At 33.4% G+C, this 21,699-nt stretch overlaps 1 protein-coding gene across 2 annotated transcripts in view; it reads right to left on the bottom strand.

The window, feature by feature from the left end:
- The window catches only part of CDR2_1 (ATP dependent transporter multidrug resistance (SNQ2)), a 41,888-nt gene extending 20,189 nt beyond the window's left edge, over nt 1–21,699 (bottom strand). The window contains exons 1-3 of one of the 2 annotated variants that reach the window (XM_051216749.1): nt 21,506–21,699; nt 17,899–18,170; nt 15,015–15,127 (exon numbers count right to left, since the gene is read on the bottom strand). In XM_051216749.1, the coding sequence (XP_051065355.1) occupies nt 15,015–15,127; nt 17,899–18,001 (216 nt within the window). In that variant the 5' untranslated portion in view covers nt 18,002–18,170; nt 21,506–21,699. Of the gene's footprint in view, nt 1–15,014; nt 15,128–17,898; nt 18,171–21,494 lie in introns of both variants that reach the window. The other variant, XM_051216750.1, reaches the window with a different exon arrangement.

A 21,699-nucleotide genomic window follows, 5' to 3' on the forward strand; every position in this document is an offset into this window, starting at 1 on the left:
AGAAAACACACATTAAACTAATTAATGACTAACTAATCAACTTATTTAAGAGCAAATCATTTACGCAAAAGATCATCTATCAATCAAAATATTGCTGATGTATATTATTTGTATTATCAGTACAGGGTTGTGGAGATTGTTGAATTTTAATTAAGATCATGAGACGATCAATGTTAGACTACCATTGAAAACCTGAAATCATTAAATGGCCGTCTTGTCCCAGTATGGGACTTCTCAGCAGTACGTATCCACCAACCCACACGCCCAACTCGAACCCAGGACCTTCGGTCTAGAGTGCGGACGCTTCACCTTGAGACCAAAGAACCAATATCCAACGATGTCAATGTCTAACTTTAACCAATCCACGATATTGCGTAACTAACTTATATTGTCTTCGGTGGGTAACTTCCTCACATCCGATACGGATTAGCTCCACTGGTCACGGCTTCTCACTAGAACTCCATGAATTACCTCCCGAAGCTATTCACTAGTGAGCATATGATAATTATTAGTACAGGATTGTGCAGTTTGTTGGGTTTTGATTGAGTTCATGAATCGATGATTGCGCCATATCGTGGATTGGTTGAAGTTAAACATTAACACCGTTAGATACCGGCACAGTGGTCTAGAGGTTGAGCGTTCACGTGCGAGACTGAAAGTCCTGGTTTCGAATCCCGCGTGCAGAATCGTAGATGCGCACTGCTGATGAGTCCCATACTGGGACAAGACGGTCTTTCAGTGATTCCAGGTTCTCATTGGTGGGTCCAACATTGATCGATTCATGGTCTTAATCATTTTTGTTAGTTTATTCGGAAGAATTCAACTCTTACTCTGAAACTCCTACTAAAAAATATGTTAAAATGTAGCTGCTCATTTGATATATCTGTCCGCTCAGCTAATCAGTTGCAACTACAGCCTTAATACAATGAAAGAATTTGCTCCTATGTTCTTCTTCTTCTTCCTCTTCCTTGACTGTTAACTGGAATGTGAAGTTCAAGTTCGTATAGAAGCTGCTCTTGTAAGAGATCCAAGAGGATTGGAGATTAAGCAACCCAATTCAACATTAGTATAATTCATGCTAACAATTTCAAACCCTAAAATTGAAGATTGAAAATCTAGAATCCATGTACGCATTGTCAGGTTAGAAAATTACTAGCCACAAAATCAAAACATTTTGATCCATAAGTCTAAGCATGATAATTTTAAAGTAACAACAAGTGGCTTAGATCAGTTTTGTCTTATTAAGAAGTTAAGTTAGTCATCCTTACAAGAAGTCCTATAAATCTATAACCCAAAATGAAAATATCGCTCTTTAATGATTCTTTCTAGATAGTTGGTTAGTTAGTTAAATACATCAGTAATTCAAGAGAGAGATTTAATAAACCAAGATATTTGTAAACATATATTTCAAGGAAAGATATTCTATGTACTTAAATTCCAAACGACCTTATATTTGTCAAATCAAGGATGACTTACATTTTATTTAATTTATATGGACAAATATTAATGACAACATGTGAAAACATTGAATGATAAATGTATGTACTTGTACATTGAATACTAAAGTACATTGTAACAAATTTTTGAGATGAAAATGGAACCAAACGTTTTTACATCCCCACTGATATAAATATGTGATCAGATATTTATTTAAATAGTGACGCTTGACAGAACAATGAACAGTAAATTTTATTTGATAATTATTTATATCAGAAGGGGTTTTATGGATGTTATATTAATTTTAATAGTTGAGATCATGAGTCAATGGAAGCTAGACCACCATGGAAAACATGGAAGCACTGGACGGCCGTTTCATCCTATTGTGGGACTCCTCAGCAGTGCGCATCTACGAGCTCGAGATCGAACTCGGGATCTGTCGGTCTCGCGCGCGAACGCGGCGCAGTGGTCTAGAGGTTAAGCGCATATATATATATATATATATATATATATATATATTGAAAATCCTGACCTTGGTGTTGGTTGACAGTTGCTTTGAGTTCCAGATGTTCCTCAGTTGTAAATATGCTGCTCTTGCTTTGCCGATCCGCGCCTTCACATCTGCATCAGATCCACCCTGTTCATCAATGATGCTGCCCAAATACGTAAAGGTTTTTACATCTTCCAAATCTTCTCCGTCAATTGTGATTGGATTGGTGCATTCTGTGTATGGGGCAGAAACCTGGAGAACTACAAAAGCCATCATCCAGAAAATACAGGTGTTTATTAAAAATTGTCTACGCAAAATACTTCAGATCCATTGACCGGACACTATTAGCAACAACGAACTGTGGGAGAGAACAAACCAGATCCCAGTGGAGGAAGAAATCAGGAAGAAGCGCTGGAAGTGGATAGGACACACATTGAGGAAAGCACCCAACTGCGTCACAAGACAAGCCCTCACATGGAATCCTGAAGGTCAAAGGAAAAGAGGAAGACCAAAGAACACATTACGCCGAGAAATGGAGATAGACATGAGAAAAATGGACAAGAATTGGATGGAACTAGAAAAGAAGGCCCAGGATAGAATGGGTTGGAGAATGCTGGTCAGCGGCCTATGCTCCATTGGGAGTAACAGGCGTAAGTAAGTAAGTAAGTAAGTAATATATATATATATATATATATATAGAACAATTTTGACCAGATAGTCCATGATTCAAACTACGCAACACAGATTTATTTGAAACCAACAAAACTGACCGGCAGAATAAAACTCATAGTGTAACATGTTAATAGAACCATATTAAGAAGTCATTCAATCAGCTACAACGTAGGACCAGACACATATATGCATAGGTCCAAGTTGCCATAACTCATTAACACAACAAGATCAACATCGGATTCATAAAAGTAGTTAATTCAGTGGTGCTAATATATAAAAGAAAGATTGCATATAAGGATATAGTACAGGAAGAAAGAATCAGTTCATAGAAAGAAAGATATGAAGCGAATTCAATCTCATAGTTTAAGGGAAGACAGAGAGTGCATACACCTACGCCATTGTGATCGATTCTGAGCCATGTCACCAAGAGTCTCCAACCATTGGTTACGCGTTCGACTACTTCACTCCCTATCCTTAGTTCAGGTGTTGACGCAAACCAGTCCTGAAACAATAACTTGCATTTAGAGGGAGAGAAGCGCATTCCAAACATCCTGGCATTGTTGCTCAGTGCTACCAGAAGACTCTGCATTTTGTCAGCGTCTTCACCAAACAGGACTATGTCATCTGCGTATTCTAAGTCGATAAGTGGACCTCCTGGAAGGAGATCAATACCCGAGAATTCAGTGGACGAGAGCGTTATTTCCACCAGTGGGTCTATGATGAAGTTAAACAGAAACGGAGAAAGTGGACAGCCTTGACGGACACCACTTGAGACAAGCCCGACCACCACGTCAAGGTAGCAACAACGGTCGGGTATTAAGAAGACTTGTAACTAGTGCATGCTACAGCATTCTACAATAAAAAGATGAATCTTTTAAAACGAGACTTCGTTCTATTTCGTAAGTTGTTGAAGTAAAATAAAATATTGACTAGAAGAAATTATCAACTATAATGAAATTAGGAACATTTTTAAGCTTAACAACCAACCAACCATGTTTTAAAAAGTACAAAGTTCGGATTCACTTTTCAAAGAGATGTTGCAAGTAAACATTTGATCTGTTAGAAATACAAATTCGATCAACATTCAAAAACCTCTTCGCAATCTGAAACTTTGAAAAACAAGTTCCATAATTTATCACTATTAATAAACAGTTATGGATTTAAATATTCCAATGGAATACATTTTCTTAGAACTACACTCGAACAATTCATTTGATCTCTCCCAATCTTCTATTCAATGCTGTTGGGAATATTTTCATTGTAAGTTGATATGTCACATTATTTTACTTCTTAAATAAGTTTTAATACATTACATTTTAGCAAGCCCTCATTCCTGCAATTGAAGAACATATGGAACTCAAAACAACTCTCAACCAATATCAAAGTCACAATCTTCAACAGGAACGTCAAGACAGTTCTACTGTACGGGGCTGAAACTTGGGGAACCACAACAACCACCATCGAGAAGGTAAAAGTATTTATAAATAGTTGTCTACCTAAGATGCTCAACATTTATTCGCCGGATACAATCAGTAACAGCCTACTGTGAGATAACGAACCAGCTTCCAGCTGAAGAGTAAATTAGGAAAAGATGATGGAAACGGATAGGACATACATTACGCGAACCAACAAACTGCATCACGAGGCAAGCCCTAACTTGGAATCCTGAAGGGAAGAGGAAAAGAGGAAGGTCAAAGAACACATTACGTCGGGAAATAGAATCAGATATGAGAAGGATGAATAACAACTGGAAAGAGCTGGAAAGTATTGGCCAGGACAGGGTTGGATGGAGAATGTTGATGAGAGGCCCATGCTCCTCCACGAGGAGTAACAGGCGTAAGTAAGTACATTACATTTTAAGATAAAGGTAAGTAGATTTAATCTTATTAATCTAAATTGAGATGTATAATCTAACTAATCATTTTCAAGATGTTCAAATATTCAATAATAATTATCAAGAAACAAAAATTAAATTTATTTACATATCGATTACCGGTATAATTTCTTACTTTTTTCCTAATGTTTCCCTTTATTACATCAATTTATTATCCTAACAACACAAACCATTTTTTTTGTTGTAAACATATAAATACCATTTTGAATTCAATTGAATTTTTTTTTAGAAAGATTACCTAGATGATAAGTTACTGGTGATGTTTCGTAATAGTTACAGATTGAGATCGGAAGGTTGCAACACCAGTAAAAATAGTAACGTTATAAAAATTCGTAGATTTATAATTATCTACTAAAAATAGTAGTCTATAGTAAAAATAGAATGTTATTGAATAATTATGAGTTGAAATAGTATCATGTCATAAATTGCCTATAAAAGCCAAATATTGAAATCAAGTTATGTAATAATTCAGCGGATAATAAAAATTATTAAAGTGAAGGTAAATATCCACTTGACAACTATTAAAAAACGAAATAATTAAGAGTGTTAATAGTGGCTAATTAGTAGTTGAGATAAATGATTGAAAAGAAATAGAAAGATAAACAATGGATTATGGAAGATAGAAAAGAAGGTTAGGATCACGTTAAACGGATAGATTTACCATACTGTTTTTATAAACAAACGTTAAGCTTGAATTATTTGATAGGTATAGCCTTATTTGTAAATAAATTTTTAACTTGCACTACTCTTGAGTCGATTATTCTGACTGTACAATGAAGCAAAGTGACCAGAATTAATTAGACCCTTCACGGTTAAGTTTCTGACTGACTGTTTCAGTCCCTTAGATACCCAAGCAGAGTAATGTTTGGAGATGCGTTACAAAATAGATCACTACGTGTAGCCAAAATAAATTGCTCCAAATAAACAAGTGAAAATCATAGATGAAAATCATTCTACCTGATGATTGAAGGGACTACTAAATACAGTAAATTAAACCACTATAAATATGAATGTATGGCTCAATTAAATGAGGTCATCAAAAAGAGCATTTTCTGTGCAGAAAACTGTTTTTATTCTTCATATTAGTTATGTAATTCATTCACTCTAAGTAGTGCAATCACTAAACATCTCCTTGATACAGGACATCAGGTTGACACCCTACAATCATTCAAGGTGATTAGTAAGCAGCCAAACTCCAGTCTTCTGAAGTTTGCTGAAGCGGTTGCTATCAGGCGCCGAAAACTTGATTTATGTGTTCAAAAGGAGATGGTTGTTAATCTTTCCCTGCCTTGGTGACAAATATTTTTCCGCTTCAACTTAAAGATTTTTTATTTTTATCTTTTATATTTATTACGTCATTGATTTTATTTTTTCAACTATCTTTAAAAAATTAATAATCTTTCAACTGAACTCTACTCACTATATTCCTATCAATGTTTATTCATTATGTAATCAATTGTTTCTAACCCTTTTGAACTGCTGTCACGATTAATGCTCTAGAATATTCTTTTACATTAGGTATATATTTACAATATTCAGCCTATTAATTTCATTTACATCCATGTCATACTTTACGAATATTTCTTCAACATAAACCCTCTCATGTAAGCAATTTAAACCCATTATGTAATTATTATCTTTTTAAATACCACAGGTTGTAAGCAGCTGACGAGAACCTACGACATAAAATGAATTCATGTTATTCTGCTAGAATCTTTGTTCTTGCTCCTTTCAAAATTCTTATTTGTATTGAAAAATGTTTGGAGATTGTAGAACTTTTATGATGCTAAACACTAATTGCTCCTAGCTAGACCGCTGTTAAAAACCTGGAGGTAATAAAACGCAATTTCGATCTAGTATGATTGAGCAATACCGTGAATTGATTGAAATTAGAAATGTACAACATTAGATACTAGCCCAATGTTTTGAAGTTTAAGCTTTCGAGCGTATGACAGAAAGCCCGAAGTTTGATTACTGAATGCGGATTCGTGGGTGAAAACTGCTGAGCAGTTCAATATTAAGACAAAATGGCCATCCGATAAGTCTGAGTTATCAGAAATAGCCTAGCTAAAATCAGTTCCTGATATACACTATAATAACCCGTTTTCGCCCATTGTCATGGGATTGAACTTGGCTTTATTTACTATATTTCGTGTTACTAAATATTGTAGTTTAACGATTAATTTTTATATGAAATAGGCGTGATAAACAGGCTAATAGGTAAACACACATAAGTGTATATTATTCAACTGTAGCATTATGAGAGTTATGATAAGTGACACAGAAATATTGATTGAATCGTTCATTGTCAACACAAAAAATATTATATTGTAAAGTAAACAAGTTCTCTCACTTAAATATCTATTACACTGGGAAATTAACTAATAATTTACTGTTTACTACAGAAATGTATAAATTTGTTTAATCAGGTGGTTTCCAAAAGACATATGATGTATTATTTTTATATAAAATGAATAAATGTAATCTGATTTTACTTAGAAATGTTAAGTGGTGTATTTTATTATTTGAAAGAAAAAGATGAAAGTGAAACACATGAACAAGTTAATAAAAATTGATAATTAAATTCCTGTCTTGTATTATGTCTATGAATTGACTAGAAGTATTTACGTACATATTTACTTTAGACCAAATAGTTCTGTGGTAATTAGAGGTGGCATTCATCCTAGAATAAAATTAAAGTACCCCTGGAAAATAAGGACGGTCTCATCATCTTCATATGAAACTCCTTGATAGTGCATATCCAGAAATAATAATAGTAATAATATTAGTCTTCAGAACTCCCAAAAATCAATTCTACTCACTATTCTAAGTTTTGTGTAAATAGTTACATTTGTCAAATAACTAAGCAAGTTCATTGTCACAGTTCTACGCATTGCTATTCACAGATGAACAAATCATATACAAGAGACAATAAGAAGTCACATTATTGCACACTGAGTTTATAATGAAAATTAAAATAATTGTATGACACCTTCTTAAGAATATCTATTTATTGTCATTAACGTACTTCACGCTTTAAACCTCACTTCCTTCATAAGGCGAAGCCCGTAGGAATTCACAAACATGTGATTAACTCATGTGTTCAGAAGAGGTCTGTACAGTCTATATCTTTACCCTGAATATATCTCTGCTTGAACTCATAAATAAACATTTTAACTTGAAAGTTCCTATAGGTGTTCTGAATTGATTAGGCACTTAGTTAAATTACTCAGGATCCTGATCTCAGATTAAAAGAGAAAGGAAACAACAATGCTCCTCTAAAGTTTAAAATATGATTAAAGCCACAGCGTTGACTTTTAAACACCTTATAGATTACAGAATACTTTGAATTATAAAACATTGAAAAAAATGGTAATTACACTTTATTACTACGCAACAAAAATGTTATGAGCTTTTAATGAGGCTTAAAACTAATTCCATTATCGATTTTACTACGTTTCAACAGTGATTTATTAGGTCAGATAAGTTGTTTATGATCAAATTTGGACATTCTTACAAGAAAAATTTGAAGATTACTATTAACATTCAAAAGCCTAGGGCCGTTATCAGAATATCAAGGTGATTGTGAATGACCATTATTGGATCAATCATTTAGTTCGAATGGGTGAATATCTATTCTTACATATAGTTATAAACAATAAACTTGATTGAAATCCCTTAAACAGGAACCCTCTCATCATTAATAATGTGGATTAGCATGTATCATGGGTTTGCCCCCAAATGCCCTGGTATGGCCGAGATTGGGGTGGGCCCGCCCTCCGTCTCGAAATGCTCTCACACGGCCACGCGTATACAGCCTCTGTCAGGGAAGTCCTACTCACTCCCTTCTCGTGGTGGGGGTGTTGTTTACGAAAATGAGAGGATGAAAAGCGAATGTCCGGCGCTTTAACCGGTTTCCAAACCAACGGTGCACATCGGTTCCAGTATCCTGAGGGAACAAATGGCGTATGAACCAATCGTCGGTCACCGGCTACCATGGGAATGCATCTCCTCACGATGCTCCACTGCCTTGTGGGTTAGACCTTTAGGTCAAAGGCTCGGGGTGTGGCCCTCTAAGAAACCCACCTGCTTCGGTCTGAGCACCCGGGCGGTATCACAGCCCACACACACACAAATATGGTGCGGTGCATATATATTTGGTGCCCTCTTGTACCAATATTTATATGTTGAAATAAATAAAATCATGGGTTTACACTAGTTAGATAACCATTGAAAAACGAAAAGCATTGGAGAGCCTTTTTGTCCTAATGTGAGATTCTTCAGCTGTGTCCATCAACTATTGTCTAATCATAGACTTTTGGTAGCCCGGTATCTGACTCACATAGAATCGTATGAAGATTGCAATCAAAATATACATACCGCCAACTCTTGTGTATAACCATCGACTTAAATCGCTGTAAGAAATAACGGGAATAAATAATTCAAATACGAGAATGGATTTCGAATACGTACATTTCATACAATCGCTGATCCAGACAGACAATTAGGGAAACGAAGTGAAGAAAGCGAAGAGGGCAGAACGAAGCAAAATGACGCGCGGTGGAGAAGGAAAGTGAGCCAACTCGATTTAACCAACTGTGAATCGATATTTATAGACGAACAAAAATAAGTTACAGACACAATGAGTAAGGTAAGTAATTAGCACACATGGTCATATAAAAAAAGTCAGGATTATTAAGCGAATAAGTGACAGGGTGAAAATGTGGCTTCAGATGAATGAATAGATTGGTCTGTCCAGAGGCCAGAATAACCTCTATGGGCTTGACATAGTACTAGTCCCTACAGTTTGTCACTGATGTAATATACTAGTATGTCACAAATTTACAAATTTTTAGGCATCTACTATTCATTCCACACAGATGCATTAAACCCTATCTACCTTAACATCGAACCAGAATTTTTTAAGGGAAACTGAAAGTCCATTTATTAAAAATAAAGTACATTGTATACAGAAATCTTCTTCCATAGAAAGGAATTTATCATACCTTAAAAACCAATAAACAAAATGATACTCACCAATCAGATTAGTTAAGCAACCAACCCTAAGCAATATATGTGTTAATTTGTTTGACCAATTCCTTACTGTCTATAAAGTGTCCATAAGAAATTAATACATTTAACATTACCGTGTTTAGTACAATGATGTCATGGAAATGCATTCAGTTAAGTATGATAGAATTAGAGGCGAGAAAAATGGGGCGGCAATTCTTTTTAAAAAATAGTGACAAGTTATTAAGGACGGTAAAGGTTGGATACAAACGAACTCTATGTATCAACTACATTTATTTAGGTAGAGAATCATTAATGACTTCGATTTTATACAAAATGTTATAAAGTTTCAAGTCAATGAATTTTATGACATATGGCTTCATATAAACAGTTGTGATGCATCAATAAATATGATATGGTTAAAATTATAGTAGGCTTTTTATTTTCCATAACTGAGAAATCGCATACAGATTAGTGTAAGTCGGTTATGAACAACATAGAATCTAGCATATATATTTATCGGCCCACGTTATCATACTACATTTGCATAATGAAAATTAATTATCAAAACCAATGTCAGAGTAGTAGAAGTTGTGACAATATCAATAGCAACAGAAAACATTGGGCATAGGAAATATGATTAAAAGTAATGAAAAAGAAAAGAAAACTTTGAAACTCAGAATATAAAAGGAGACAAAGAGTGGATACATCCACTAAATGATGACAGATTCTGTAATATATCACTTCTTTTCAAACACTGGTTACAATAATGAAGCGGATCACATACAGATATTGTGTAGAATAGCTAAGCTTTGAACTACAACTCTTGTGAATATATCATAACTATCAGGTATTCGAAATTATAATATATAGTCTAGATTTTAATTTGTTAGAAATCAAATGCTTAGATCACTTAGCTTTAATTATTTACTTAAATAATTGACTATCTGTTTACAATCAAATAAGAATAACCATGAAATAGTGTATTTAGTCATGTCAAAATCATGTTGTTATATATATATATGGTTTCATGTTAATTCACAACAGTATTATATAACATTTAAAACAAGTTTTTTTATTATTATATGTCGACAACTTCAAACAGTACGGTACAAGTCATATCAAATAATACATAGAACGTGATTTGTGGTCTATATTAAACCATATGTAATTTATATAAAGTTAGATTGTGATTAATATATTTATAGGGTATAAGTATCAGTATTATTATTCTAAAATCCAATATATATATTCAGTGAAATGATAATTGTGAAGACTCTTACATTAATCGAAGATTTTCTAATCATTTACTTTCGATTCAAATGATTTTTAAGTGTACATTCATTAGGAAAAAAAAACAAATTATAAATGAATATCAAGAGTTTTGTGGATATTATAGTAATTTCAATAGTTGAAATCATGAGTCAATTGAAGCTAGATCACCATGGAAAACCTGGAAGCATTAGACGGCCGTTTCGTCCTATTGTGGAACCTCTTAGCAGTGCGCATCAACGAACCGTCTCACGGGATTCGGACCCAGGACCTATCAGTCTCGCGCGCGAGCGCTTAACCACCAGACCACTAAGCTGGGCGGCATCCAACGGTGTTAAGGTCTGACTTCAATTAATCCACAAAATTGAGCGACACATCCACCATTGTCGTGGATGAGCAGTGCCGAGGAGTCCCACAATAGGACGAAACGGACGTCCAGTGCTTCCAGGTTTTCCATGGTGGTCTAGCTCCTACTGACCCATGATCTCAACCATTGAAATTCTACTACTGTCACATTTGTCTTGATAACTTGCCCATGATATCCTAATGTAGTATGACAGTGTGAACCGATATACATACACCCCAGGTTCTTTGTGGCATATAACTGACTGGCTGACTGACTAATCTTACAATAAAGTCTAACCTAATATTTACGATTCTATGCTCAATAATGGTGCGTAAAGTGTTTAGTTTAATTTTTTCATAATTTAAACGGTGAATACGTAAAAAGTGAAGGTTGTTACCACTTAATCTACAAACACCAATTATAAATATTATCGGTAATTACTTATTTGTCTTAATCAAACCACTGTAAGGCAGGAATGAATTTATTCATAAAATTTGCTATCAATTTGTTAGTTATGTAAAAAGAGATCCTTAATAATGAAAGTTAATTTTAGTAAAAAGGAAAAATGAAAATCTATTTCCAGTAGAAAATGGTGTATGTAAAAACAACAACAACAACAACACTATCGGATACCTGCTCACTGGTCTAGAAGTGAAGCGCCTGAGTACGAGACCGAATTTCCCGGATTCGCTCCCCGTATGAAAGGTCGCAGATGAGCACTAGTGACGAGTCCCACACTAAGACGAAACGCCCATCTAGAGCTTCGCGGTTTTTAATGGTAATCTAATATTTATCAGTTTGTGATGTCAATGTTATTAAATTTGGATTTTACTTTCTATAGAACACTTCGAATTGATTTTACAGATAGGCTTAAAAAGCAAGACAGATGTACATCAATGACAGTTTTATAGATGCCTAACTTATATATACGAACGAGAGACAAAACCTAGATCTAAGATGTAGTGTTGAAATATCTTGTAATACCATAGCATCAGTCAAAATTTGAATTGATGCAGAAATCCGTTATATTAAGAAGAATGTTGCAAGTTGGATTTGACAAACTAGATCGATAAGTCTGCTAACCGAACACTTTATCTGATTTCTAAAAACCTCCGACTAAGTCTACATGATAACCTGTTACTTTATGCAATCGACTAGAATATTAAGGTACTTAAGTAAGGTTCTATCTGAAAAATCCACTCAATCATATTTTTTGTAAAAATCTCTAATGAAGGTAAAATGACTGCAACTACAAAAAAGCCGTTACTGAGCAAGAAACGATCATTTAAACTCAGGAGCATTATTAATTATAAGCTGATTTCAGACAGTTCGAAATAACCTGATTTAAGTTTTCTCTGATAAATGCCTCTTCGTTCTCATCAAATGTATGTGAATGAAGTCTTGGATAAATGTATGTTTCCTTCAAAAGCCGAATCCAAATCAATCAATATCACAGATATTGACATTACTACTGAGTTAAACGGGCTATAACCAACTCTTTTTGGGGTCAGGGATTACGAACACCTATTGGTTATTAGTTTTTAATATTGGTATGATTTGAGAAACTTGTGCTGCAGCCATTACGTTATAACAATGCTTAGTAGCTTATATAGAATGATTGGGTATGATTGCTGCAAAATTCGCATTTTAGTGGAAACATCATGATCGTCTGAAACCTATTTTATAACAAACTAGTAGCTTTCCAATAGGGAAATACTAATATGTTCGATTTTAATTTAAAACGCTGCTGACTGTTAACAACATATATTTACATTTATTCGGGTTGTTTGTGAAGAACAATTCAGACTAAAGAGAGTGTTCACCTGATGATTCTGATATTCTGTTAATCACCACTAAACATCCAACTTAAAAATAACCGTGTATTCATTATTTTGACCAGTTCCAAGAATGATGTATTCCAAACCTGTTGGGAGACATTTCACCGACAACGCTGAATAGATAGTAACACATTATTATTACGAGTAGACTGGAGTTGGAAATACGCATCATCAAGTGTTATAACTCAATGATATAAAAATATTGTGATGGCTCTAAGATTCTGTGTGATGATTGTGGATGCATACTATCTCAAATAAACACAAACTAACAAGTTTTTATTGATTTTTCAGCTAGTGTCAATCTTTATGTTTCCAGAATAATAGCATACTGTTTAAATATAATTCAATTATGTAATACATCAGTAATTACAGTGTTTTCTAATTCCTAATATACCTTAGCAAACTGATTAAAAAAGCTTTGATGATAGACAAGTTCTTGTTTTGTGTGAAAACGTAATACATTTGTAATAGATCCATTAGAGGATCTGATCAAGGTAAAAGCAATTAGTAACATTAAATTACTGAAATAACAACAGGCTAGCTAAAGTACAAAGAAGTAATCAATAGTAGTAGAAGTATTGCTATAAACAACTTTGTAGAATTGATAGAGTATGAAAGTGAGTTAAAATTAAAATTAAAATAGCTATGAACATAAGCTGACACTATTTGAAGAATATTTTTTTTAAAAACTACGTAGAACAGATACAAAATGCCAGTCAACTTGGGTTACTTCAGTCACTCAATCATAACCAATGTAGAACTTCAAACTTCAAGAAAAATTCGCAAAATGCTACATCATGGTAATGAGGAGGGATGAAACTATCAAGATGAATACCAAAGTAGTAGATGTAGTAGCAGAATCAGTAGCAAGAGTGATCAGAAATTTTAAAAGAATGTATTAACTCATTAGATTAAAAGTATAAAATAATTTCAGAACTCAGAATACATAAGTAGACAAATAGGGACCGGATTAGTAGCACTATGACAATTTTCTAGCCATTGGTTTGCTTTAGATAACCTAAACTCTAAGATCTCATGAAGAGAGTGCAAGTAACAAGTAAACTATTAGATCAAAGTGAAAATCAAAATTTTTCCATTTACTGTCATGTTTTCATCTTTCTAATAGTGGGTTCACTTTGTTATGACTACAAATTTTCTTCTGAATAGAATATAACGGCTAATTGTTTGCTTTCAACTGAACCATATTTTACTTACTAAGCATGACAGATTGATAACTACACTTGCAGTTAATTTGATAACACATATAAATATGCAAGTTTAGCCAGAATACCTTCAATTATTCATCGAAACAAATATTTATTTAGAGATACTGATTTATTAGTGTAGTGACATTTACAACATTTTATGGAAAATATTAGTCACTTTAATAAAATTACCAGATAAAACAAATCTAACGACTTGAATATATAGGAATCACACATGAGAAAGAGGCTTTTAAAAACTCCTAGGTATATATGAACAGAAAACACAAACGTTGTTAGAGATAAGGCTGGGGACTGATACTGTTTTGTCACCAAATACACGCGTATCAAACAAGTTTTAAACAAGTGGATGGAAACATAATCTACAATATATCTTGAAAAGTTCACTTCCAATGCGTCTTTCTGAGACTCAAGTCTTAAACTAACCTGGCCTGTCATCTGGTTTACATTTAAACGTGAGCGTTAAAAGGTAGCAAGTTAAAATGGTGTACAAGTTATTAGCTCTGGATAGTGTATTGTGTAAATGGGCAGTTTTATAAACTTAACATGTCAGTATGGGATTTGTGGAGATCGTAGTACTTTCACAGTTGAATTCATGAGTCGATCTAAGCTAGACCACTATTAAAAACTAGGAAGCACTGGACGGCCGTTTCGTCTTAATTTGGGACTCCACAGTAGTACGCATCTCACGATCGCTATCCAGTGCTTCCAGGTTCTCAATAGTGGTCTAGCTTAGAAAGACTCGTGAATTCAACTGTTAACATGTATTTTCTACCCAAATAACACATGAAATTAATTAAAGTTAGCTTGAATAAATCAAATTAAAACTAACTTCAATTTCAGCATCTTTTTCTTGTTCAATACTTTTTGATTTTTCTAAAGCTAATTCTAATTTTCGATTTCTATCAAGAAGAGCTTTACCCAATTCAGCGGCCAATATCAAATCTAAAAAATTCATATAAACACATAAAAACTCATGAATATTAGAGTACACTAGATTAAAAATCAATAAAAGCTTACTTTTTGACGTTAGTAAATATGAATTAACTAGACTAGTTTAGACTAACCTACTTTTCAGACTAACATAATCTTGATATATTTAACGAAATGAAAATAGAGCATTTACTAAATGCATACTGTTAAAATTAATATTTTTACAGTCATTTATCCAGTCATAAGAAATGTAGAGCCTGGCACAGATATGCGTTAGCACAAGCTGACATAAGCATATAAGAACACAGACATAAAATCATTACCATTAATAAACCAAGTAATTGAATAGTAGTAAAAATGAACATGAGAGGAACTAAACACTAAAATATGGTTTGGTAAAAAGAATGAGAAAACAGATATGTGAAGGAATATTGAAACTCATCATCTCGGAGGAGAGAATGAAAGGATCCATCGCTTCACTGTAATCAAATCTAAGCCATATCACATAATGTTTCCAATTAGTAATCACTATCATCTAATGTATATTTTTGGCAGTCTATCGATTTCATCCTCAAAACTAGCTCGTATAACTATGTATCTGTAACATGATCGTCAATAAATAGCACTTGGACAAAATCACATATATTAGAACAAATAAATGTAATGGTGATTAAATAATTATGTTCAATTGCAAAACGTATAATTTGATCTAGCTTTCAACAAATTACTTAAATTAACTTTCAACTGACCGTCTTCTATATTTATTTATAGGAGAGACAATGTTGACAATAATTTTCTTTGAAAAATAATAGTGGGTGATATAAATTAAGCCATGTAAATTTATAATACATTTTAATAAGTATAAGTCACATCTCAACCATTTTATCGGATATATATATATCGACCATTTAGTGTAAATATCGAACACTTTATGCAAATATTAAGAAAATTCTATATTTTCTGAAAAAAGGCATTGTTTACATTGTGAAAAAGTTCAGCCTACTTTTAGGTCAACTAAATTTACCAAGATTTCAGTAAGCAACTACTTTAAGATTTTGATAAATATGTTCATATCATATACATGCAAAATCTTTTGTCTCTGACAACAGAATACATGATTTTATTGAGGAAAGTTTTACATGCCCAAGTAAATGATGATTTTGTAGTGTCTACTTCCAGTAAAACTGAATCCGCTTGGAGTCTGAGTATATTCAGGCGACGAGTTCCAGAAGAGATGAACCTGGGGTTTTAAATTTTGATGTTAGTAGATATCAACACAAAACGAGGTTAAATACCTTCATAGCTTTCATACAGCTGTTAAATCGATTTTCAAGTTATTGTTTTTGTTATGGAAACTAAGTTCACCGAGCTATTAAACTAATAAACGTTAGCTATGATCGAATTCTAAAATACCTAATTCATAAATATTTGAACAAAGCAAGCTTCTTTTCACTATTGATCTGAATTTTTGTGTCGTACGAAACAATAACGTGTATCCAATTCCAAAATATTCTATCAAAATGTAAAGTGTAAACCTTGAACTATGTATAGCCAACAAAAACAACTACCATAAAACATAGATGAAGAGATCTTTCTATTCTTTTTATTAACCCAAGGTAACTCAAAGAAATTTATTTTACTATATTCACGAGGGAAGATCAATTAGATCAACTAAACAAATAGAATAACAATGCATCTATTCCAAAGACGTCCTGGATTGGTATAACCCATCTTGGCTTTTATTATATGTAGAATGACATCATTTATCTCATCACCATCAACAGCCACACAAATACCCTGACACTCAAAATCATTTTGACCACTTTTAGCGGTTCATTACAAATAATATGTGAATACAAACCCTTCTGGTGGTTTTCTAAGAATCATTTGCATCTTTTTAATACATGAAATGCTTACGTACACTAATTTTTGGCTGATTACTTGCTATTCGGGTGTCCTGTGTGCTACCGTACAATGAGGCAGTATTATTTATACATTTACGGTCAAAACCTTACTCTTCAGGTAGCAAATTGACAACGCCATGTGCTGTCTTCAGAGCCCTTTGAATGACTCAAGCAGTGGGGAAATTAAAAGATGAGAATCGACAACCCTACTTAATACCATTATCAGGTAAGAACAGTAGAAAGAGATTTTTGTATGTTCTGATGCTACTAAGTATGTTTTTCCAGAGCTTTTAAGATGTTAACTGGCCTCTAAACAAGACTATTTCTCAACAGATAATCCAAATTTATGGTTCTATCCAGGTAATTGACGATACACGGTATTAATAATGCAACGATTGTTGCCCTTCAGTGAATGTGGTAGCAAATAAACCTTTACTGTAGGAGGATGAACTGATCAACGCATCCTCAACCAGGACTGAAACTACTTCGTCATTTTGATTAGATATGATAAGCTTAATCAATCGTTCAGAGGATCAAAATGACTTATTCAGTGTTAGTTAAAAAAGTTGATTCTGCATTCTATGAGGCAGATTGTAATTTAACTATAGCCCACCAATGTTATAAATATGGAATAATGACTAACTTTAGGTTTCATTAGACTGGTTATTGCTAGATATAACCAGATAAAAATGAGCTGATCAGTTTGTATATAGGTATGAATTTATTGAGAACCTCACCCCATGGACCAAACGTTCTGTTGTATTTCTTATAATTCAAGAATGAATACGGATTTTTGTTATAGACACAGTAAAATGGTTTTTTTTATACAACAGTTTATTTCAAAATATTATTGAGAGTATTTATCACAATTTAACACACCGTTATCATGCCAATAGCCTTCATCAATTAAAGAGCATTGATCATCTGTCAGTGAAGGTGCAGGAGATGACGATTCATATACTTCATTTTGATACTGATTCATGAGTGATTAAGACGCCAAGTGGTTTTCTGAATAAAGATAAATATCGGTTTGATTTTTTTAATTTAGCAATAGGAATCCAGGACAAGACTGTAACACAAACTTTGAAGTCAGTTTCAACTCATTACATAGATTTGAAGAAAGATTGCCAAATGATCTTATGCTGATTAAGCTAAAATAACATAAAAGATATACAGTACATACTATCAGTTAACGTGGACAAATAAAATAATTTTAAACAGCTAGCAATGTCTGATTGCGAAATCAAAGAGATTCAAAGGACGAATGACTGTGCTACTCGAATGAAAACATACTTTGAAGGTGTGTATCTAGAATGTTTCTAATTTAAGCAATCGAATCCTCTAATGACTTTAATGATGATTAGTTACTCAGTTTAATTGGTGATAAATCATATTGCATAGAATGTTTTCAATGTTCATAAACTGAAAAGATATGAAAACAATTAAGTAAATACATTTTTATCATCATACAGAAATCCTCTTTTTAGTAAATTAAAATATTTAAGGTACAAAATACGATATTCTTAACGTAATTGACAGGATGAAGTAAATAAACTCATACTCCACACAGCATTTGCTAAAAAACGACATAATTGGTTAGAAGGAACTTGCATTAAAAGAGTAAACCAGTAGTTCAGTGTACTCTTGACTAGTAAGATTAGTCAAAAATGAAGTTATACAACTTTTGTACATCCAAGTGATAGTAGATTACAATGATGATAGGTTCCGTTGGTTAATCATAAAAAAACTTGAAACCTCTCACGTATGTACATCGGTCCAAGTTACCGTACGATATCAGAACACTGACTTAAAATCATCAAAACAAAGGTCAAAGCAATGGTAATATCAGTGATAGTAGAAATAGGTAAGACATATGGAATATGGTACGAGTTTGTGGGTAGAATAAAAACTAAAGTTTTAAAACTCAAAACTAGTGAAAGACAAAGAATGCATTTATAGGTGCTATTTTAGACAATTACGAGTCATATCGCACAACATCTCTAACCATGGATCACAGTTATCACAAGAAACCCAACTAGACAAACTTCATATCCCATCATGGCTCAGATCAGCATTTAGAGACTTCACAAACTGAAATCATATTTTATTTTAGTTTCCCCTTTCCTATAACTTATACATACTCTAACAACAATAGGTAGGTGTATGACATGCTCCAGTTATCTTAATTAATAAAGACTCACGACATAGCCAACCAATTTATTATATCTGTCAAGTACTCTGAGTTTAGGTAATAAGACCAATTAACAATTGAATGATTTCATGGTAACCCAGTAGTGACTTTGCGGTTGTATCACAGGAAATAAAAATCATTTATGAAAATGATGATACTTCAAGAGTAAATAAACATTGGTGTTGAACGTCTAGTTTTAATTTTTATAAAATAGGAAACAGAATGACACTATTTTGAATTTATGTCCCAAAGAAAATCTTATGAACCGTACAATCTTAATTACTAAGTTCAAGACCAAGTGTTTTAACCAAACTTATAGTAGTACCAGAATATGAAGTTGTAAGGTGTGCCACACGCTTAGTTTGCTTTCGAAGACAGAGCTTTAAATATCTCAATCAACCGCTGAGTTAGTTGAGTAAAATAGACAAACAGCTGACTAGGCCTACTATGAATATTCAAGTGATAAATTTGGCAGACAAGAATGCAGCTAATACTTGAAATTTGCATCCCGTAATACAAGAATGCACTGGTTGACAAACTTAACATACACAATACAAAGTATCGATTCTTATCTCTAATAGAATATGGAAGAAACAAAATTATTCTCTATGTAAGTCATATAATGAGTTTTTGAGCATTTGTATATTATCCAGTCTGATTATTTAAGTGTAATCCTTTATGTTTTAAGACTACTAATAACGTTTCCCAGGCAAAGAGGCGTATTTACTCTATTGCAGTATAACGCGAGATATTTGTGACTGAAATCTGTATGGTTTGATCACCATAGTGACTCAAGTATGGACTTATGGGTTGAGGTTTTGGCCTATAGCTATTAGGTTGACTCCAGTTAACGAGGGTGAATGATGAAATACAGTCTTTTAAACTCCGAACGTATTCTTTTGGCCGATATCATCAAAACAAACGGAAAATGAAAAGCCAAATACTAGTATTTCAATTGAATACATTTCAAAAACAATCATTCACATAAATGGCTTGTCAACAATGAGGTGTGGATAAAAAAAGGAATTATACTCAGACCCAAATTTCATACCTGAACAGGTAAGAAGATAATAGATGGGTAACGAATAGAATAAAAGATGAACAAATTAAAAAGAGGCGTAAAATACAACTGAAAAGATTGAAATAATTTATCTGTTTAGAAGCCAGGACAAATTCACGTGGGCAATATACAGGTGCACCGCAAACCTCTTCTTCATGAAGGCTTTGTCGTTGAGTGGTGATAATCTCATCGAGTAAACTAACCTCTTGAATTAAAAGTCGGACCTTAAAATCAAAGACATCCATTCAGTGGATTTACTACATACAACCGATTCTACAAAAGCTATTTTGACAGAATTCTTAGGATGTACTAAAATCTTCTGTCATGAACCTGAAGTTATTACATGACTTGATAAGATATTTGTAACGTTTTACTGAGCTAGGGTCTGTTGGGACACCCTGGTTATATAAATTCTGCAGAAATAAAGTTCGTCACATAGATTGGCCTGAGTGGCATAAAACCTGGTAGAAATTTTCAGTTAATTATATGAAAGATAGTTGGAAACTACAGAAAATTCGGCTAAATCGGACAAGAATGAAATCTTGAAATTATTTGTTTGAGAGTGCAAAATAGCTCAAAGTTATCGCACACATATGTATGCGATAATATATTTTTGATAAATATTTCGGTGAATAAATATGATGGGACGAAGACAGTTCCAGTTGTCAGGCGACATTAGTAAATTTATTGGAATGACGTGTGATTGGCCCCACTAATTATCAATCAAACATTACCTTGCACTAAATTAGGATCTCTAATGAGACAAAATAATCGTCTGACTCTAAATTTATGCGTATCAACGACAACTCAGACACTTCATTACTGGTGCTGTGCTTGTACGAATGTATACATTTGTACATATATATGTATATAGTTAACCCTATCATAAACTGTGGTATTTGTACGAACTGATGATTCCTTTGTACTTGATTACCCGCTTATTACGAACTCCAAATAAAATAACTTCGTTTGTGTCCATCTAGTTCTTTCTAGCTTATAAGCCAGACATAAATTGAACCGGTTCGGGAATTCGCAGTTACCACATTAATGCGAATACTTTCAATCATCACGTTAATACTGTTATTCAGACTTCAAAAGATCTCAGAGGAGGGACTATTGTAAAAGTATTAGTATGCTGGTTTCCGAAATCCAGTTACTCTAACTAGATGAGCTAACAATAGGGGATAAATTCTGAGACTTTATAAATAAATATGGCGCACTTACCCTTCACTTACAGAATTAATCCAGAACAACCTTTAGTTTGTGATAACTGTGCAACCAAGATGTAAGATATGTAAAGAAAAACTCCAGCGATAACTGTCGAAGTGTATACAATCCTGCTGACGGTTGACCTACGGAACGTGGTGGTGATAAACAAAAAGGCAGTCGATCGATTTACACATAGGAATGAAAACAAAACGTTTCGAGC

The sequence above is a fragment of the Schistosoma haematobium genome, chromosome 6 (assembly GCF_000699445.3).
Source record: "Schistosoma haematobium chromosome 6, whole genome shotgun sequence".
In the NCBI taxonomy this organism is placed as follows: Eukaryota; Metazoa; Platyhelminthes; class Trematoda; order Strigeidida; family Schistosomatidae; genus Schistosoma; species Schistosoma haematobium.